General features: G+C 45.4%; 1 protein-coding gene across 2 annotated transcripts in view; it reads left to right on the forward strand.

Moving 5' to 3' along the window:
• Positions 1–22,964, forward strand: part of RPAP1 (RNA polymerase II associated protein 1) — a 334,836-nt gene that overhangs the window by 309,454 nt on the left and 2,418 nt on the right. For both annotated transcript variants that reach the window (XM_078659654.1, XM_078659653.1), the window contains exon 22: positions 20,919–21,723. In XM_078659654.1, the coding sequence (XP_078515780.1) occupies positions 20,919–21,723 (805 nt within the window). The remainder of the gene's footprint in view (positions 1–20,918; positions 21,724–22,964) is intronic.

Consider the following 22,964-nt stretch of genomic DNA (forward strand, 5'->3'; position numbering starts at 1 on the left):
TGTCTCGATTTCATGAAGGAAATCAAAGATTTGAACATTCTAAGCTACTAAAAGCTTCAGAAACAGGATGGCAGACCGCTATGAAAGAGACTTTTTTGAAAGTCTGCAAAACTTGTGGAAAGAAAACACCAGATGCCTCTACTGTCTCCACCCAGGTCATGCTCCTGCTGAATGTGACACGTGCATGACTTTTTTTTGCAAAAGACTCTTAAAGATAGAGAGAGAAGAATGGTGTATGCTGTTGTTGTGGAAATGTCTAAGGCCTGTACCTCTGGGGCCCAACGTGAGTCATCAAAACCAGCTCAAAAGAAGACAAAGACTGTCTTCCAAGCTTGCGAGTAGGCCCGCCTTTAAGGGTCTGACATCTAGACAGCTGCTATTTGACATTCCTAAGAAATACCATAGGTGAGGAAAAATGCCACTCTAGAAAAAACTAAAAGAGCATTACCTCAGGAATGTGAGGCTAAAATTAAAAAGAAATCTAAGACCTTCTCACACACAGCGCAGCATATAAAGATATTTTTGCCATCACTCCCTATGGAGGGCACCGTTCAACCCTCATCAAAGACTGCTGCACTGTTAATGAAGCAAGAACCACAACCAAAGTCAAGATAACCATCAACAACTTCAAATATATCATCAATGAGACGGTGAGGAGCATATCACGCTCTGTTGATGAGACACTTTTCATTGACAAAAACGGGGTGTCCTTTGTTGACGAGACTATTGTTGTCCTATAAGCAGCCTCTGTCGACGAAATGATCATCATCTGATCCAAAGCAGTCTACGAAATTCCCAACATCAGCCACTTGTACATCTACCACATAATCATTGTCCGTGATAATGCCAGTATTATCTTTTGGTTTCCTCGGCATCAGCAATCTTGCCTCTACCTAAAGTCTTACCATCGCAGTCATTAATTGTTTCCCATATTCCTTTATGACCCTAAGAAGATCGAAAATGATTCTTTGTCGGGCAGGAATGTGAAGACAAAGACCAGCATTGAGATGAGATTCAGGTGTTTTCAGGGAAAAAAAATTGTCATTGAGACGAGCGAGAAGTTACAAACCCAATAGATTTAAACATTAAATATGTAGATTATGTGGAGGTTGTGGAGGAAAGAAAGATGAATATGATCATCAGAACAAACCATCTTATAAGTCACATGGGCTGATAAATTTTAAATTTACCACAGTTACAAGTAGTGCATATGCTATATTCCTTTCATTTACCTATTTCTGCGATTGAAAAACTGTGTTTTCTATTCGATTTTAAAGAGACATTAAACAGCTATGCAAGGTCCATATCCATATTAAACTGCATTTGGGAAGAAGCCCAGCAGATGATAATGAATATGGCTGTAACTTCCTTCAATTTGTCCTGAATAGAGAAGAAGTAAGAAAAAACCTCTTCAGTGCCTGGTTGCATTCTGAATCAAGTTAAAACTGAATCAGTAGTATCTGCAGTGGTCCAACAGAGATCCCGTAATCCTTCTATGCTGTGCACAGCTCAGATGAAAACAAAGGGAAGAAAGTGGGGCTCCTTGGAAAGCATGTCAGTGACGCAGTAAAGATCACAAATGCGTCAGCCATGGTGGCTAGATATGATAGGCAATTATGGAGTCATCTGGGTCCTCAAATTGATAGTTTACCAGAAAATAATGAAAGTCCGAAAATGAACGCTATTATTTATTAATGGAGAACAAGTGACGTTAAGGTTGGCTGAGGAGGACCTCTTACAGATCTGAGGTTGAAGATAATGAATATACTTGTTGACCTTAATAATATTTTTGCCAGCAAGATTGACGATTCACTTCAGTTAATTAACACCTATACAGCCAAGCCACCTGGTGTTCTCCAAATTAGATAGTCTTTTCGCTGCTACATATGCCAGAATCGGGTACTATTCCAACAGAGAAACTACTTTCACCAATGCAAGCAATATGGCAACAATGGCCACCAAAACAGGCCACAGCAACGGCATAATCGGCAAGGGAAGTCGTTACAGCAAAGAAAAGAAAACCAGGCATCAGAGTAAGACTACATATGCAGAAGAACTGACTCAATAAGCTCAATATCTGCTCATCTCAAGCTGGCCGTTGGTGGAAGAATATCTCATTACTTAAGAAACTGGCAGATAATCACTTTTTGATAAGTGGGTTTTGGACATAGTCACATTTAGTTGTACACTGGAGTTCGTGTTGTTCCTTTTCTGGAAATAAATGTAGAGGTTTTTCTTCAAACACCTAAAATAATTGCTTCAGGAGTTTTCCAAATTACTGAAGAAAGGAAATATAGAGCAGGTTCCAACATTAAAGAAGAAGCTAGGATTCTTTTCAAGGCTTTTTTATTGAAGAAATCAGGAGGATGGTGGCCACTTTTAGACCTCAGAAAAATAAATACATTTATAAAGAAACAGAGCTTCCTACTGATAACCTTCCAAAACCTTCTGCCCTTTCTGCGGAAAGGAGATTATCCAACATCCCCTTGATCTCAAAGAGGAGTACTTTTACATCCCAATAAATGTGAACCTCAGAAAGTAACTATGATTCATGGTAGCAGGCCATCACTACCAATTCAAGATACTACATTTTCCACTTAAATCAGCCCTTTGTGCATTCATAGATTTCACAGCCCCAATGCGGTATAGCTATAAAGGAACAACTGCATAGTCTATCCCTACTTAGATGACTGGCTAATCAAAGGACCAGAGTTGCCAGCACGTGACTGACAAAACAGTAGCAACCCTTTTGAGCCTTGGCTATCAGCCCAACAAAATCAAGCCTTTTTCAATCCACGGACGTGATTTTCTTAGGTACCAAAAGCAAGGAAAAAGCTTTTCCATCCCAATCGATGGGAAAGAAACTGATACGGCAAGCAAATGTTTTAGTATCAGTATGCAAGACAATGATGCACATCGTCAAGTCAGCTTTGGGGACCATGTCGCCATGTATCTTACTCGTAGTTCAATGTTGCTTGAGGATAAGGATAATTCAAGAGCAGCTGAATACGCAGTGGCTTCAAATAACAGATGATTGAAATAATGTAATACACATGTCACCATTGATGAAACATGTTCACCCATAGTGGTAAGAACATTTTCAAATACTAACCATTAGTCCCTTCAAAACCTCAAAGATTCTGACTACAGGCGCTTCATTAACATGATAGGGAACTGACATGCTGAATTTGAACACCAACAGTTTATGGTCCGAGACAGAACTCAAGTGTCAAATAAACCTTCTAGAACTAAGATCAGTGAGACTAGTCCTCAAAGTATTTTTTTCCTGGCAGAACAGATAAGGCATGTGTTGATTCATACAGACAGCACCTCTACCATGCTTTATATAAGGAAGCAAGGAGTTATGAGATCCCAGCCCTTGTCGAGAGAAACTCAAAGTGTAGAAATGGGCTACTAAGTCAAATTGTCAGCAGAACATGAGCAGGGAATACTCAACAATGTAGCAGGCATATTGAGCAGACGCTATCTAGACAAATTGTCAAGAATAAGAAATAGACAGCAAACAATTAACACTAGTCTTCCTAAAATGGGGCACACCAATGTTGGACATTCCAATTACTTTTGTATAAAAAAGCATGAGGAGTCTGTAGGGGTTTGCTCGCCTTATTGCATGCTTATTGTTTTTTTTTTAGGGTGGGATTATCTGAATTTATGAATCAGAGTTAATGAATTGCTCCCCTTTTGTTGATCTATCAGAAGAAAACAAGAAATTTGCAAGCAGTTGGCTAGGCCTAAGGTCAGATGGAGAGGCATTTTCAATGAATAGGAGGGAAAATTCTTAAACACCTTCCCTCCAATCCTGCATAAAATTCAAAAAGAAATTTGCAAGATAATCATTGTGGTACCAGCTTGTGCTGGTTCACAGAGCTCTGGAACATGTCATTCGAAATGCTGATTCGTTTCAGCACAAATTCCAAATTGCTAACAAGGAACAAAAGTCAAGTTGATCACCATGATCCTCAATCCCTACTTTAACGGCCTGCCTCCTCAAGAACTAGAGTTTGGTCTTTTAAGCATTTCCAGCTGATTCTAAAAGATACTACAAATGTCAAGCATACCTTTAACCGCCAAGACTTGCAATATGAAATAGAAAAGATTATTGTCATTAGCAAAAAAGAAAAGCAAATGTTACATCTATGAAGGTTAACCTCTATGATCTCTCTAGATTTCTGAGAACCCCAAACAAAGATTGTGTGTATTCAGAAAGAATAATCAAAGAGTTCATGATGGGCCTTTTCAAATTTGTTTCCTTCTAAGACAAAGATTTTACTGGAGTGGGAGTGTAATACCATTCTATCAGCACTCTTTGCTTTCCTGCTGTTAGTCTCTTATATAAGAAGAGCACATGATTTGCAAGTGCTTTCTTCCATTTTTCTAGAGACAGTGTGGACTAGGATCCCTAAATTTATTTTCTGAGTACCTTCTTAACTTCATGTATACCAAAGGATTTTCATTACAACGTTTTTCTCTACTCCAGCGAATTCCGCAGAGAGAGCTCCGCACTCAGTGGATATCAGAAGATGTCTCGTATTCTTCCGTCATCTCACTAAAGATTTTTGTCAAACAAATCAATTGTTTGTACCCTTTGGATCGCCAAATAAGGCTATCCTCCTTATGAAAAGATATTCTACAAGAGGGAGAGTAGCACGCATCTCCTTGTCCCATGTCATCAATAGACCATTGGCAAGAAATGTCAGAGCATGTTCTATCTCAGCTATGGTATCAACAGTAGCTCTGAAAAAGACAAAGCAGTGGGCTGGGCAGTGTTTCAGAACCTCTTTTCGTAAGGTAAATCCTGTGTCCACCATCCACTGCAGTTATCATTCTGATTTACATTCCAATGATAATCATAATTAATGTATGTGAATCTATGAAAGATCCAGCGTTAGAGAAGGATAACAGTTTCTTACCTGCAGCATTCGTTCCACATCATTATACATGAACCAAAATACAGCCACTTAGAGCCCTTCACACACAGGGGTTCACTTGTCTGAAGATTCCAACAGTTCGATTTTCTAAAGTGCAAGTTCTTTTTAATAAACTTTGAAAATTCTTATTATAATGGTGGGCAGGTGGGCCACATGTGAATCTATGAAAGATCCTAATGATGGAGAACCACAGTTACAGGTAAGTAACTTATTTCCTTCTCCAGTATTGGATCTTTCATAGATTCACATGCTTGAATCCCGCCTAACAACGCAGTACTAATCTATATCATGTGGAAGTTTGCAATGTGGCTTACCTTATGCAAACAGATTTCTCAGCACTTTAGACAGCAGTCTCCTTGTTAGCATGCATATTGATATAATAATGCTTTACAAAAGTATGTGTCGTTTTCCACATCGCTGCCTTGCAAATGTTTTTCAGTGAAATTGCTGTAAAGAACGTAGCTGCCATTACCATTGCTGTTGACGAATGAGCATTTACTACTCTCGACAATGGCCCCTTCATTGCAGCATGTACTGTAGTAATAAAGTTTGCATTTTTTTGTTCAGTCACTGCAGTCCCTTTACTTCCTAATCCTAAAGCTACAAAGAGTTCATCTGTCTTATCTATCTCATTTGTTGTATGCAAATAAAACTTTAGAGACCCCTTTATCTCAAATGAATGTAATGCCCTTCCAGTTGCTGTTACTGGATTCGCAGAAAACGTTGGTAACATAATCTTCTGCTTCAAATATAGCGGAGTTTTCACCTTTGGAATACATTTTGGACTGCTAGCAAAAAAGCTGATTTTCACTTCAAATGTTGCTTTATGAATTGGTTCAATTCATCAGAGCTGCCAAGACGGTACTTAGCTCCTATTTTGGCATTAGCTTTGGAGAGAGAGGACATTTTCTGAACAATCCTTTCATAAATACTTTACCACTCGCTAAGAATATAGTGATACTTGATCTATTTGATCTAAAAAATCTTGATATCGCGGCTAAGTGCTCTTTAACTGACACAAAAAAACAGTTCCTGCTAAATATAATAGACAAGGTAAAAACTCATGTGTCTCCATATTCTTCTGATCCAGATTTCTCGTATACTCTCATATTATAAAACATTTCCATTTCAGATTTTACATTTTAATCTTTGCCGGAGATCTTACTTTGCTTAGAACCTCTTCACAAGAGTTCAAGTGTCCAAACTCATAAGTACTGATGAGCCATGCTGTTAGGTGAAAAGACTGCGGCTTGTGGTGAAGTATTCATTCCTTGTTCTTTGAAAGTGGTTGAACATCTGGTTTGAACTGTACTGGCTTCTCCACACACAACTCCAATAGATTTGCATCACAATGTTTGAGCGGCCTTGCAGATGCTGCAAGAAGCACCCTGCAAATCTCTTCTCTTTACTAGTAAATTACTCTTGCTAGGAACAGTAATGCAGGGAATTAATTTATTAACTTCTCTGTCCAGTTTATTTAAAATGCATTGCGTTCCTGGGCAAAACCATCTGCTTGCAAACTTCCTCCATTTCCAATTTTGATCGGTCGCAAACATGTCACGGTCTGGTTTTCCCCATTTTTCAAATGCCTAGTGAAATTGCATGGTGTCTATTTCCTACTTGTATCCAAATAACAGCTGCTAAACTGATCCGCCTGTTTGTTGTGCAACCCTGGAATGTGTTCAGCTTCAACAAACTTCTTTGTGCTTCCTTTGAAAGTAGCACCAACCTCTACATTAACTGTTGTTGTATTGCCTGTCCTCTCCATAACATGACAATCCTTCTCTACAGGCAGAACAGCTTTCATCGCCAGTCTAATTGTTCACAACTCCAATATGTGTGTGTAACCGCTGTTCTTGCTTTAACGACAAACCATTTACGTGCATCTTGTCTAGATGAGCTCCTCATCCTACCATAGAAGCATAAGTAGTCTGGTAGACTTTCGGTCTTTCTGGTTTCATTACCTGGCCTTTGAACACATTCTTGTTTTGCACCCACTATTGCAACACCTTCCTCATGAGTGTCGTTATTTGGATTATATCGCCTTACTGTCCTTGTATAAGCCACATTTGAAACCGAATGCATGAAGACATAGCTCCTAGAAATGCATTGAGCTTGCTCACTGAAATATTTTAATTTCCTATTAGAAAAGATGCTTGCTCATTATCGTTTTGCCTCTTTCCTGCAATAGAAACACCATTCCCTCTGATGTTACTATCCTTGCACCCAAAAATACAAAATCCCAGCTTGGTTTGAGATCAGATTTCTTCCTGTTGATAGCTAGACCCAACTTCAAAAGCACTTTGTTTGTATTACTTGCCATACATTGTGTCTTCTGTAGTGTGCTTGGTTTCATAGGTCAGTCTTCCAGGTACTGGTTCACCATACCGCCTATCTTCCTTACATATGTTGCTGTCAGAACCATGCAAGCTTGAGGTACTGATCTTTTAACGAAAGGCAGGGCTTTGAACTAGTAGTGTTGTCGGCAAAATAAATCGTAACACTTTTCCAAAGTTTTTGTGAATGGGGTATTGAAGAACGTATCCTGCAATTCTGTTGAGCTCCCAAACTCCCCTCTCTTTATAAACGAAAGATTTTCCTGAAGTGTGATCATATGTAAACTCCGGTTCAATTGTCTTAGATTTAATATTGGACGCCGCTCTCCAGATTTTTTCAAAATGAGAAAGAACCTTGAGTACAAGCCTCTGTACTACTCCTATGATGGGACCTTCTTAATGACTTCCTTCCCCATTCAGCTTAATATTTCTATTGTTGTGCATCTTTGCTTGACCCTCTTCCCACAGATGAACTAAAACATTTATTGAGCAAACATTTCTTTGAGATTTCTCCTTGAAATCAAAATGGAAAGCAAGACTTTTCAACTACACTTATTGGGAGACGGAAGTGCTCTAACACTTTTCAGTCAGGAAATGAAATCTACCTATATCATCCGACAGTGAACTTTTACATTCCGGTTCCAGACTAGCTTCTTTCGGCTCTATGAATTGATTCCATTCTGCATCCCTATTTATTGTACCCGGTGGGTCTTCTGTATCTGCATAATCATCATCATCATCAAGTGTATGGTGACCTTCTAGCTCCTTCATCTTCACCTTGTCCACCCTCATCAGACACAACGTCATCTGGTTCAGTACCCTTACTTGTTTCTTTCTTTAGAACATCTTTTTATTAAACAGTGACTTAGCATAACATCACCACTTGATATACAGAGAGCCTTATAATAACATTAAGACAGAAGAACAACACTGAGACCGAAACAAGGCAGGTAAATCTGAAAGAAACAGTTAGTTATAGATTCCTTACCTTAGAATTACCCCAGGCATCCGACTGGATCTGGAAAGTTTTTGATCAGCAGTACCCCTGCGCGTCAGAAGATGGCGTCGGTTGACTACGCGTTCATCGTCATGGTCGCCGGGATGACATCGCAGTAGCTACATAGACGCCGCCCTCGCACGCTGACGTCAGTTCTTTCTTTTTCCATGGCAGCAAGCGCAGATCCGGAGAGAGCGGTACCTCCAGTCACTTTCAACTGACTTTTTCTCGACTTCTGTCAACTTCATTTTTTGAGTCCATTGACTCCTGGTGAACGAGGGATGCCCGGCTTCAAGACCTGCGGTTCCTGTCACCAACTGATGTCGGTGACGGATCTGCACCGCGTGTGCCTCTACTGCCTGAAGTGTGACCATGACCCCAAGTCGTGCTCTGACTGCCGAACCATGGCCCGAAGTCTTAGCGGGAGCGGTCCTGAAAGCTACTCGAGGCACGGCAGTCAGCTCCACATCTCTCGAGGTCCCGGTCGCATGGGAGGTCGAGGGATCGCAGAGCCATCAACACTCCTCTTTTAAGTCTTCGCACTCGGGGTCAGGTAAGTTGGACCATAAGAAGAAGTTGAAGAAGCATCGTCGCTCTTCGACTTCCTCTCGCCATCGCCCAATGCGACGAAGGGTACAGGCAGTGCCCCACCCGGGCTCCGTGTGTGGAGGCTACAGGGTCGATTCCTGCCTTCCCGGGACGAGCGCGACCCCTGCCCTGCTTAGTCAGTTCCACGAAGTGATGCATGCCATCTTTGGGCAGCCCGAATCCTCTGCTGCGCCTTCGGGCCCCGCGGACTGGATCCATATCGGCGTCAGTCGACCTCGTAACACCTCCACCGGCGCCAATTCTACCGGCACCACGTCCGCTTCCGCCCGATGTGGACATTGAGCTGGACCGGCACCGATGGGTACTTTTGTGCCTGTGTTCCACACTGGCACTGTTTAGCCAGATTGGCAGCCAGAGGAGGGTGAAGAAGACTGGGAGGGGCCTCGAGACCCTTTGATCGACCAGTTGGAATATGATCCGGACTGGAGAGAGGAACTTGGGGATGCCGGTGGTCTGGATACCTCCCAGACCTTGGCATATTGTCTCCTCCTACCATGTCTACGGAGGAAGGAGCGTCAATCCCAGTGGTGTTGTGTACGGCGGCCGAGGCTCTCCACCTCGAGCTACCAACGGTGGCAGTCAGGACTAACCTCCTGACAGAGGTGCTTCAGCCAGCAGTGAGCTCTTCGGAGCCCCAGCTGCTGTTCAATGAAGCCCTAACAGACATCCTTTAGGGCACCTGGCCCAGGCCCAACACAGGGGCTCCTGTGGATAGGATGATTGCTCAGCACCACCGCCCGGCCCCGGGTGACCCCACTTTCCTCTCCCAACACCCCACCCCTGAGAGCTTGGTGGTCCAAGCCTCGACATCCAAAGGCGCATTCCCCAATGCTCCTCCTGATAGGGAATCCAAAAAGCTGGACCAACTTGGAAAGAAAATGTTTTCTTCCTCCATCTTGGGACTGCAGTCGGTAAACACTGCATGTCTGTTGGGCGGTTAGTCCCACGCTGTGTGGGATACAGTGGCGCAAGTGCTGCCCCAGTGCCCGGAGGAGACCCAGGCCATTCTCTCCCGTCCAGTTGCCGAGGGGAGAGACACAGCGAAGTTTACCATCCACTGTGGACTGGACACCACAGACTCGCTGGGTAGGATGATTTCAATGTCGGTAGCTCTTCAACAATACACCTGGCTGAGGTTGTCTGGCTTTTCTGGGGATGTCCAGAACACCCTGATGGACATTCCCCTTGATGGCCGTCGCCTGTTTTCGCGACAAAACAGACAGTGCGCTAGAGTGCTTCAAGGGCTCTCGGGCTACTGGCAAGTCCTTGGGCCTCTCCACCACACACCCTGCACTGTCTGCTTCTCTCTCCTTTCGTGGCTAACGAAGGTGTGCCCCACTACATTCCTTCCAGGGCCACAGGCCGGCGTGAGCTGTTCAGCCCTAGTGTGGCCGGTGACATGGGAACCACCGCTGTGGTTCTGGGGGCCAGCGGGCGGGCCAGTCCACCACTGCCCCCTCTGCAGCAGCCTCCAAACCCTCCTAGTCCGACCTTTCAGGCCCATCACACGGCAGTGGGTGGCAGGATTCGCCATCATACCCCCCACTGGCGTACCATCACGTCAGACAGGTGGGTTTTGCAGATAGTCTGAAGGGGCTACTCCTTCCCCTTCTAGACTACCCCCTGCCATGCCACCTCAGTACCATTGAATGTCGTGGGATCATCTGGCCCTTTTCCAACAGAAAGTTACAGCTCTCTTGGCCAAGGGACCCATCAAACGATGTCCTGCCCCAGAAGTAGGTTGTGATTGCTATTCCCACTACTTTTTGGTGCCCAAGAAGGACAAGGGGCTGCGTCCTATCTTGGATTTCAGGACCGTCAACTGCTTCCTCCGGAAGGAGAAGTTCAAAATGTTGACCCTGGTCAGGTCCTGTCTGCTCTCGACCCTGGATGGTAGCGTTGGACTTGCAGGACACTTATTTTCACATCCCCGTCCTGCAGTTCACAGTAGGCCTCGAGCATTTTTCAGTTTACCGTGCTTCACTTTGGCCTTACCAGCGCCCCTCGAGTGTTCACGAAAGTGATGGTGGTGGTCACAGCTCATCTATGAAGATCAGTGGTTCCAGTCTTCCTCTATCTCGCCTTCTGGTTGTTGAAGGTGGGCTCGCCCCAAGCAGTCGTTTCCCACCTCCAGACTATGGCCGACGTCCTGCATTCGCTGGGGTTCTCCATCAACGTGCCGAAGTCACACCTGTCTCCTTCTCAAAAGCTCCTTTTCATCGGAGCGGTTCTGGACACGACGCAGTTTCAGGTCTATCCTCTCTAACAACGAGTCCGGGATGTTCGGGCTGTGATTCTGAGCTTTCAGCCTCAATCCCGGGTTTTGGTCAGGATGAACCTCCGGTTACAGGGCCTGATGGCCTCCTGCCTCCTGGTGGTGGATCATGCCAGATGGCATGTGCAGGCTTTGCAGTGGGACCTGAAGTTCCAGTGGGCACAGCATCAGGGGAACCTGTCCGATTGCGTCCAGATCTCCGAGAGCACTGCACGCCAACTGAAGTGGTAGCTCACGAACCAGGATTGGGTCGACGGCAGATCCCTCTCCCTTCCTCAACCAGAGTGCACAGTGGTGACCGATGCATCACTTCTGGGATGGGGCAGTCACATGGGGGAGGCGGTGATCAGAGCTCCATATCAATCTTCTGGAGCTTCGGGCGATTCGTCTTGCACTCAAAGCATTCCTTCCCTCTGTCCGGGGGAAGAGTAGTGCTGGTGTTCACGGACAACACCACCGCCATGTGGTACTGCAACAAACTGGGTGGGGTGGAGTGGGGTCTTGGACCCTATGTCAAGAGACTCTTCGTCTCTGGACATGGCTGGAATATCAGGGCATATCCCTGGTGGTTCAACACCTGGCAGGTTCTCTGAACGCCAGGGCGGACGAAAGCAGCCGCAGGTGCATGATTGATCACGAATGGCGTCTTCACTCAGAGATGGCGCAAGGTCTCTTTCAACAGTGTGGAGAGCCTTGGTTAGATCGATTCGCCACCGAAGAAAACGTGCAATGTCAGCAATTCTGCATGTTGGGATTTCCAAGGTGGCACTCGCTAGGCGACGCTTTTTGTCGCGAGTGGAGTTGCGGTCTTCTACACACCTTTCCGCCTATACCACTTCTGCCCAGAGTGCTGAAGAAGTTCAAGCGCAACCGGGCCCAAGTCATTCTTGTTGCTCCGGATTGGGCACGAAGAGTCTGGTATCCCGAGCTGCTCAACATGGCCAACGACCCTTCGATCTGACTGCCTCTTCGGGAGGATCTTCTGTCGCAGCAGCAGGGGACGATCCTCCACCCAACCCTCTCCAGCCTCCACCTCCTTGCTTGGAGAATGAGCGGCGGCAGTTGACGTAATTTGACCTGCCTCCCGAAGTCTGCAATGTTATCTTGGCAGACAAGCGTCCCTCCACTATCACGGTATACGCGTGCAGATGGAACAAATTTGTGGCATGGTGCACAGCAAAGGCTGTGGATCCCCTTTCTGCCTCTCTTTCTGAAGTTCACTTGTTCTTCCTTTCTTTTACCCATTAGGCAGACCCTCCAGGATATCGCGATTTCGCGATTTGCAAAAAAATCGCGAAATCGGCCGAACGCCGCAAATCCCGCGATATTTGCCCAAACGCCCGCGAAATCCGCCGTTTTGCCAGCCATTAGTACTTCAGAGATGAGATCTAAATATATGAAAGTCCCCGAACGCTTTGAGACGGCGCTTCGGAAAGGCTGTAATGTGCCCTTCCTTTCCGAGTTTGCGCTACATAAATCTGCGAAAAAATAAATAAAATAGTTGGGGACGAGTGCTGTGGTAGGTCGACAAGACTGCTCAGTGTTGCTCCGAAGGCAGGTAGGCTATACTGCCTGGTATTTCCCTTACCCATAATGCAACCCGGCTTCGCTTCTAGCAGAAACACCAGCTGCACCTCTCCCCCTGGTTCAGGTCTGACGCCATTGGTAAAGTTTTAATGCTGCGCCTGGGCCTGGAAATCGAGGTCACGTTTCTCACTGGCCGCAATATTGTTCATGTGACAGAATGTTGTTTCTTCCTTAAATAGAGTGATGCGAGTCAAACAAAGCCCTGGCTGAAACGTCCTTCCCCAGGAACGGAAATAGTGTTTCTTCCTCTCCAATGTCACCACCTGTAAATAATACTCCCTTTTAGCGGGGACATGCTGGCTTCAGTGCGACGCTCGCTTGTGAATGGCTGCATCAGGACAAGTCGTTCGCTCTCCCAGCAGTGATGGGGTTAAGAGAGGGTCATCTTGCGGGATACATTCTGCCATCCCATGTGATACAACATAGCTCACCGCCGTTGATCATTTACGTAGGAGACTCGTATTCCATGCGGCTGACTCAGCCTTTCATCCTTCTTGAGCCAGTACCATAGATAAGGTTAATAATAGCGGCTGCTATAGACAAGCGTTGCAATGCTCCTTCTGGGACGCCCCGAAGATTTTACATTTAAGTGCTTGAGGAGAACTACTGAGACAGAGCGCTATCGCCAAGGTGTGGAAAAGGAAAGAGGGTTTAACTGAGATTAGGATGACGAACGGCGGCTATGAGGCCGGCTGGATAGCTGCACACCTATCAGAGAGAAGGAGGGAGGGAGTGAGAGAGGGAGGGAGAGGGACATAGAGAGGGAGGGACATAGAGAAGGAGGGACATCGAGAGAGAGGGAGGGACACCGAGAGAGAGGGACAAAGAGGGCGAGACAGAGGGAGGGAGACGGAGGGGGAGGGAGAGGGAGGGAGAGGGATACAGAGGGAGGGAGAGGGGGACAGAGCGGGACAGAGAGAGGGACAGACACGGAGGGACAGAGAGAGGGACAGACTGAAGGACGGAGAGAGGGACAGAGACTGAGGGACAGAGAGAGGGACAGAGAGCGAGAGGGACGGCGTGAGAGACCTTGAGAGAGGGACGGCGTGAGAGATGGTGAGAGAGAGGGACGGTGTGAGAGATGGTGAGAGAGAGCGCGACAGCGTGAGAGAGAGGGACGGCGTGAGAGATGGTGAGAGAGAGAGGGACGGAGTGAGAGACGGTGAGAGAGAGGGACGGCGTAGAGATGGTGAGAGAGAGGGACGGAGTGAGAGACGGTGAGAGAGGGACGGCGAGAGAGAGAGGGACGGCGTTGAGATGGTGAGAGAGAGAGGGACGGCGTGAGAGATGGTGAGAGAGAGAGGGACGGCGTGAGAGACGGTTAGAGAGGGACGGCGAGAGAGAGAGGGACGGCGTGAGAGATGGTGAGAGAGAGGGACGGCGTGAGAGATGGTGAGAGAGAGAGGGACGGCGTGAGAGATGGTGAGAGAGAGGGACGGCGTAGAGATGGTGAGAGAGAGGGACGGCGTGAGAGATGGTGAGAGAGAGAGGGACGGCGTGAGAGATGGTGAGAGAGAGGGACGGCGTGAGAGATGGTGAGAGAGAGGGACGGCGTGAGAGATGGTGAGAGAGAGGGACGGCGTAGAGATGGTGAGAGAGAGGGACGGCGTAGAGATGGTGAGAGAGAGGGACGGCGTGAGAGACGGTGAGAGAGGGACGGCGAGAGAGAGAGAGGGACGGCGTGAGAGATGGTGAGAGAGAGAGGGACGGCGTGAGAGATGGTGAGAGAGAGAGGGACGGCGTGAGAGATGGTGAGAGAGAGGGACGGCGAGAGAGAGAGGGACGGCATGAGAGATGGTGAGAGAGAGGGACGGCGTGAGAGATGGTGAGAGAGAGAACCGGGGTAGAGATGGTGAGAGAGAGAGGGACGGCGTGAGAGACGGTGAGAGAGGGACGGCGAGAGAGAGAGGGACGGCGTGAGAGATGGTGAGAGAGAGGGACGGCGTGAGAGATGGTGAGAGAGAGGGACGGCGTGAGAGATGGTGAGAGAGAGAGGGACGGCGTGAGAGATGGTGAGAGAGAGAGGGACAGCGTGAGAGACGGTGAGAGAGGGACGGCGAGAGAGAGAGGGACGGCGTGATTTTTTTGCTCTCCTTGTGTTTTCTGTGTGGATGTTCACAATGTGCTTACTTTTTTGAGTACATCTGTATGTTTCAATGACTAGAACGTAAGCTACTTGGAATATCTGAAATCCGGGGGTTCCCTAGTAAGGATATAAAATGGGCTAATACATGACCCCATGAAGTCTTGTTGCATAAAAGAGTTTGAAGGCACTGCCAGCCTCCGGGGACAGGAGATGTAAATGCGTATGGTAAGCACATCTCCTGTCCGTACGCGTGCACATCTCCTGTACGCTCGTGCCTTTACGCTCGTGCCTTCTCTTGTCTCCCTTCGGGACAGAAAGCAGCAGCAATAGAGTCTCATAGCTTCATGTTGCTAAATAACTCAAAAACAAAGATATCTGTGTTTGTTGTAGGAAAAATGGCCCAAAAAAATGCCGCAAAATTGCCGCTAAATTTCCATATTTGTGCCGCTAAATTTCCTTTTTTGTGCCGCTAAATTTGCTAATCCATGCCGCTATATCCTGGGGGGTCTGATTAGGGCTCCTCTCAGGGCACTCTTAAGGGCTACCTCTCGGCCATTTCAGCCTTCCTTAGGCTTCCTGATCAACCTTCTCTTTTCAAGTCCTCTGTTGTAAATAGATTCCTTAAGGTCATTACTCATCTATTTTCTCCTGTTCCCTTTGTAATGCCTCAGTGGGACTTGAACTTGGTTCTTACCTATCTTATGTGCGCTCCCTTTGAGCCGCTACATAACTGTCATCTCATACTTCTCACTATGAAAACTGCCTTTCTGGAGGCCATCACCTCTGCACGCAGGGTGAGTGAGCTACAAGCCCTTTTTTCCAAGCCTCTCTTTCTGGCTGTCCATCCGGACAAGGTTGTCCTTAGAACTAGACCTTCCTTTCTTCCCAAGGTGGTTAGTTCTTTCCACATTGGCCAAACTATCACTTTGCCCACCTTCTTTCTACCTCCGCATCCTTCGAAAGAGGAAGAGAGGCTACGCCATCAGGATCCAAATTGCGCGCTTTCCTTCTACTTGGATCGCACCAAACAATTCCGGGTGGTCGACCAGCTGTTTGTTGGTTATGTGGGCGCTGAGAAAGGTCGGCAGTGCAGAAACGTACCATCTCCAGGTGGGTCATTCTGTGCATCAAAGCCTGCTATTCTTTGGCAAAGAAGGAGCCTCCAGTGGGGCTGAGCACCTATTCCACCAGGGCGATGGCAGAGACTACTGCTTTGGGACGAGGAGTCCCCCTAAATGACATCTGTCAGGCAGCTACGTGGGCATCGCTGCACATGTTCACCAAACACTTCTGCCTGGACAGTTAAGTCCTGAGAGACGGCTTCTTTGGCCGTTCTGTTCTCCAGAACTTTCTGGTATGAACTTGGTTAGCAGACCCACCTTCGGGGTTGGTATTGCTGGAGTATCTATTTTAAGGTAAGGAATCTATAAGTAACTATTTCTTTCAGATGAACAAGTTACTTACCTTCGGTAATGATATATCTGTAAGAAACATAGGTTAGTTATAGATTCCTTACTGCCCCACCCATCCTCCACGTTCTGCGAACTGACTTCTAGGGTTAAGGACTTCCTTTCAGGCCCTAGTTTTTTGCACCAGTGGTCAGTGTCTTGCATGGCTCTGCGCTTCTGGCATGGAAAGTCGTGTACAGAACTGACGTCCGCGCGCGAGGGCGGGGTCTATGTAGCTACTGAGATGTCATCCCGGCGACCACGACGCCGATGACGAACGCGGAGTCGACCGACGCCACCTTCCGATGCTCAGGGTTACTGCTGATGAAAAACTTTCCGGATCCATGCTCACGCCAGGGGATAATTCTAAGGTAAGGAATCTATAACTTACCTATGTTTCTTACAGATATATCGTTACCGAAGGTTAGTAACTTGTTCATCATGCCGATAGACCCCATCACCACAGTAAAGACACATTTCACCATTGTTCCCAATTACCATCTTAGAGACGCTACCCCGCCAATATCAGCTGTCCTTTAGGTGTAGCATTATCGATTCCTGTACTCGACCCAAGTTCACCATGCCATATCTCATTTTCTAGGGCATCTAAGGCTCTGATAGATCAGTTTCTCGGCCTGCTGACACCAAACCAGATTAGTCTCCCAGTCCGCTCATCTGGGAGATTCAACTGCCTCCTAAGCCCTCGCTATATTTCTCTTTGCTACCCCAGATGCCAACATGAGCCATGTTTTTTGATGTTTGGGCCATTCCTCCTCCCCTGTCACTCCTCGGCGGTGCCACCTTTCCCCCACAGGGGCCTTCCAATAGCGCTGAATCTTTCTTGTTTCTTGATCACTATGGCCTGCCAGCAAGTGCAACTTAGCAAGTTGCAATATTGGCGGCTGTGGAGTTTTTGACAACACTCATTCTTCGCTGGCTATGGTGGAAGCCTCTAAGAGATAGCAGCGATCATATCGTGCAACGAGCCAGCATTTGCATTGGAACCTGCACTAGCCTTTCTGAAGGATGTACCCATTCATCTCCTATTTTCCCTTGAATAATCTTTGGTGATTTCTGCCGTTGCGGTTCCTTATAGATGAATTGCTCTGGATATTCATAATCATCATCAATATATTGAAAATTCTACTCTCCTGAGTAAGTTGCTTCCCCTTCTTCTATGACTTCATCATGGAAGCCTCTATTTGATTCAAATCTTGATCATTGCCTTCTTGACAATCCTGCAGTAGGTGACTCTGCTCCTCCGCGGCTGCAGTGGAACTGGAGAGAGTTTGCAAGATGGGTTCTATTGTTTCTAATGAACCAAAATCCCTTCTCTGCATCATTAACCCCCTTGCTGACGGATTTCATAATTTTTTCTTTTTTTCTTTGATGGTAACTCTCTCCTCAGTGGCATTTCTCTCGCGAAAGGCATTTCAGTCACCATGGATTTTTCCTTTGTCGACAATATCTGTGTCTGACATCCTCTACTTCCTCATCGACTGCCTTGCTGACGGTGATTTCTTCGTTGACGGCATATTTCTTGTAGACGGTTGATTTTTCGTTGAATCCTTCAACACTTCTCTTCTAAAAGTGCTCATTGTCACTGTCAGCATAGGGTGTATATACCTCGCTTGTAAATGTCCTGCCATAGTTGATCTTTTTTTTACCACTTTGGGTCACTCTCTAAGGTTGTCTTTTGTGCTGTAACCTCTTCCTGTGCAGGGTCTACATTTATCTTTTTGTGCGTTTTGTGCACATCTTGCCCCTTGTGTGCCTTCACACCAGAGCTAATTAACCAGCTGTCTGACTCTTAGAAGCAGGATCTAGAACTGTGACTGGCTGGCGTTTGGGTCGTGCATAATGAGGCAAATCGGATACATCTGTTTTTTATTTTTCAGTGTTTAGTGAAAATGTGCTGTGATATGCTAACATTGTTTACGAAGGGTTCCCACCCTGATGACATGGAAATTCAAGCATAATAATCTATGAAAGATAGCAATATTGGAGAAGTGCAGTTACGTGTGAGTCATATTTAGGTTTCATCCTGGCATTTCCTTTACAAGTCCCCAGTTATGTGCTGGATGTACGATTCGGATTTGATTTTGATTTCTCCATGTGTTTTAATGGTGCATTAGCATTCTTACAGCTGCTATACAGCCATGAACCAAGCATAGATGGCGAAAGGACTGAACAGATGAGACTACATATGCTGTAACCATCTAAATGTTCTTGTATTTTTTTATGCTGTTTTCATCACAGCAGGTTTGTGCTGCAGGCCTGCCCTCATTTGTGTGTAAGGCGGTGGCCTAATTTTCCCTCAGTCTATAGCTGCTGATCACCATACATGTCTAATGCTGAAAGGGTGCTGTGGATGACACATTACACAACGTTAGAATACTTGCACCTGTAAAGCAGAAAATGGGTCATTTAGGGTTTGCAGAAGGGACATAAAGTTGCAAGGCTCCTGCTCAGTTAAATCAGCAGTTCAGTGCCCCATTTAGAGGTGTGGAACTGCAGGATTTTTGATGGTGGAGTCTCCACTAGTTTTTCTGTTGAAAATCCTTGACCTGGCAGCAGAGTCAGTGATTTTTTTTTCCTGCATGGCACGACCATGTAAGGTATGGCATTCCCAAAAGAGAATACGGATTGACTGAGCTAAAAGTCCTGGCTTTGCAAACTGGATCAATTGGTATTTACTATTTTTTTTATTGCAAGCATGTGGCACAAAAATGAAAAAAGAGCATCTGCTACCACCTAAACATGGCTGCTATATGCTTGCATAAATATTCTAAATTTAAAAAAACATTCACTGATGTGACTTTTTTAGTAGTGATTTGTTTTTGTTAAGATAAAACAAAACAAAAACCAGCCCATTGAGTTGTGCCATGCATTTTATTATCAGATAAATCCTCACCTTTAGAAGTATTCAAATTTCAGGCAGCTACAATGTAACAATGTCACTATATACTCCTGCTATAAAAAGGAGATGACATTGACACCCGAGTTGCATACAAAATAACCAGTATTTAACAAAATATAAAAGTAAATAAGATGAAAAAGTGCTCTTTGAATTAGCTTTTTCCCTGAAGATTAAGAAATTATTTTGTATTTGTTATTTCATAGCAATAGGTGGATGCAAGCAATGTGCACAGGCATTGTGGAGTCCCTCTCAGTGAAGGGAGCCAGTGGGTTGACCCATTGACCCGTGTTTTGGTGGGCGGAAGTAAAATGTGAATGACAGTTAAACGGACCAGTGGATGAAGTCAGCTGACCAAATGCCCCTCTGTATATGTACATATATAGTATGTATGGCTTTTATGGAATACAATAGTCTGATGAAATAGCTTAAGCATTCCTAAAGGCCAGACCTAATAACGTCTCTGATGCATAGACAGAAAAGTCCCTGTGCACCAGGAACATTGCCCTATAGCTTTTCAGAAACAACCCTGGCTTTGGAATAGCAAAAAGTGTGACTGCTGAGCCACAACCAAATTGTGATCTGCTTTGCCGCAACTGCCACACAACTGATGCACTGTCAGAAAAGAGATAATGCCAATCAGGTGAGTAGCTCTAAATAGGCTGTCCTTTGCTAGGGTGGCAGTGGTGAGGTGTTTTGCCGTTATACAGGCAAGTGCATCTCCTGCCAGCTTCTTAATAAGGCCATACACCTTTGAAAATGTATGTCGTGTTTGGTTTTATTTCTTTGACAATAGCACCATAAATAGTCTTTTTCCAGTGCTCTGCATTGCATATCTTTCTGCTATGCCATTCCTAAAGTCTCTGAAGGTGCAGGGAATCTTTCTTTGTGATATAATGCAGCTGGTAATCTGCAAAACTGCTTCCTAGTCTCCTGAGTTGACCAGAGCAAAGCACTTCTTTGGATTCTGGTGCATTAATTAAGAAAGCCGTGTTCTCCATTGTTGTCTGCCAACACATTTTTATTTAATATCAACTAATCCATTTATTATTGGTTTTTCTTCGTAAATCATTCAACTCTGAGTTGCCCATCGTTGATTCACAAATACCGGAGGCAGGCCACGCTTACTGGATAATCCCCTGAGATAAATGTAATAAAATCATTGTAAATACTTAAATCTGCCATGGCTGGCACTTCTGGACAAACATTGGACCCACCAGTATCTATCTTTTGAGTAGGCCTGGGGGTAGTTCGTGGAGTTTTGCTACGCGGAATTCCGCGAAGTTACTAAATACCTCCGGGAAGTTACACAAGTGGCGGAGTGCAGTGCGAACTGCAGTTTGTGCTGGTAGAAATTCTACCCAAGTGGCAGCTCGCACTCGAGAACGTACTGTTCACGATCACAAACGTACCATTTGCAATCCAGAGCAGGGAAAAAACTCTGCTGCACATCGCGAAGCAGAATTTTCTGCACTCAATGTGCTCCGCGGAGTGCAGAAAACTCTGCAAACTCCGCGAACGGTGCGAAGTTCACTGCCCAGGCTTACTTTTGAGGGCTTACACAAATATTACCACATACATTGATGACACACCTCCTCAGTTGACTTTAATCCTGAATAGTTTCTTCCCTTTAAAATATGACAGCAATAGATATATCATTGTAGTTTAAATATCAATATCTAATGATTGTTTTCTTACCTGTGTAATATTCCAGAGAAGGCAGAGTGGGTGGTCCTGAAGCTGCTGACTTGTCTGACATTCTACATATCCATCAAGGAGCAAAGCCATCAACACCTGGTTCTGCGACATCTATCTCACCAAACCTGAGCCGAGGAGGTCTTCTGAAAGAGGCTTATCAGCAGCTCCCCTCCATTCGTGCTTGCTATCTTGGTCATTTTTCGCACTTAGAACTAGCTCTGAACCGGTCACAGGCTGTTTACAGAGGACAAACCCATCTCATCCAGTCCATGCTACTTCCTGAGGTCAAAGGTCCCAGCCTGCCTTCTGACTGGCCTTTTCTCCCTCTGATCCTTCTTTATAACAAAGTGGCCAATGCTGAGACACGTGGTACGATGCTCAACTCGCTTCCACCGGATTTGGTGAATACAGTGACTCGAAACCTCGAGTGGATTTTGCTTCTGGAAACCTGGCGTGTTGGAGTCCTTCATGATATTCCTGCAGCTGCCAAACTGGCTCGACTTGCCTGTGTTTTTCTTACAGGTGGGGACCTATTCTTAGAAGGACCTGTTCATAGCTACACAGCTGCACTTCTCTCCTTATACTGTCAGCCAAAGGCGCTTGATGCTCTAGAGTTGGACATACCTCTGCCTGGACTGTTTTCATTCTATGACCTGTACGTCAACCTCCTGGAACAATTTGAAGCGGTCTCTTTTGGAGATCCCCTTTTTGGAGCTTTTATACTTATACCCCTCCAGAGACGATTCAGTGTTCAGATGCGGCGGCTACTGTTTGGGGAGCACATCAGCACCTTACGATCTCTTGGAATCTCGCTACAGGAGGTAAGATATTTTTTCCAAAGTGGCTTGATTGTTAATTACTGCAGTGTCATTGCGTCCATTGCTGGTGGAAACGATAAAAGTATACGTTTATTGAGATTTATTAGAAAGATAATTCAATATTGCTATGAATAACATGCAAGCACTTTTAGATGTAGCATGCCAATGTGAATGTTTTGCCTCACTTGCATTAAATTGTGACCCTTTTTAATTGCTTTGTAACTACTTTCCTAGTCGTCCGACCAAGAAGTCAGTAATATACAATATACTGTTCCCTCTACACGAATGGCATGCGTAAATATTAACATATCTTATTGTACTTTCAATTCATGTATACGAAGACATATTTAGGAATTGAAATAAATTTGTTGTAGCCGAACATTGATTGACTATCATTTTTAGCAGTCACATCCTTGTCAAATATATAATTCAGACCTGTCTTTGTTCTTCCAGTGCTCTATTATTTTAGTATTTGCCTGAAATTCTGTTGGTCAGGCTTTCCTAGATGTTATTGTTAGTATGGAGTGTGTGCTATCTATATATTTCCTCATGATAGAGTGGAATGGCAACCTAATGTTTTGCTAATACATTGGTATAATACCTATACGCAATATCTGCTTTTGCAACCAAACGCAGAGGGTCTAATTTTGACTTTAGTGGAGCGTATCGGCATGCAGGTGGCGGCCCTTGTTTCCACCTGCAGAGGACCATGCGCCATATTGTGATATACCCATGTGTTTGACAAAAGTTTTGCTGTCAGTGTGGCGGAGGCTCTTAAGGCAGAGCTGAGTACCGTGCAGGTGCCCATGATGCAGTGGTTCGCTCAGTAATCTTTTAATTTTACCCAATTAAACCCTAAAATTGCCATGCCTGCTCTGGTGGAAGCTTGGTACTCCCCTCACCTCTAAGTGGGAAATGGGACCACAAGTTTACCGCAGGGTTTCCCCGTAGCCAAGTTTTAAATGAGACCCTTAGTGCGCTGTAGAGCTGGACGCACTGTCCCTGCTCTGTTTCATAGCACATCTGATAATTAATCAGTAATGTAGAGTTTATAGCAGATAGCTATAAATCAGTAAATAATTAATGCTATATTAATCTGGTGTCTTTGGCAACACAATATAGTCAGTGTAATGATTGGTTAACATTAAGGAAAAGTAAGTGGTTTAGAGTTGGCTTTGGGGGAAGTGGATGCTCTTTATCTGTTTCAGCTGATCTGTAATCAAGGACATTTGTCTCCTTTCTTA

This window comes from Lissotriton helveticus, chromosome 9 (genome assembly GCF_964261635.1).
Source record: "Lissotriton helveticus chromosome 9, aLisHel1.1, whole genome shotgun sequence".
In the NCBI taxonomy this organism is placed as follows: domain Eukaryota; kingdom Metazoa; phylum Chordata; class Amphibia; order Caudata; family Salamandridae; genus Lissotriton; species Lissotriton helveticus.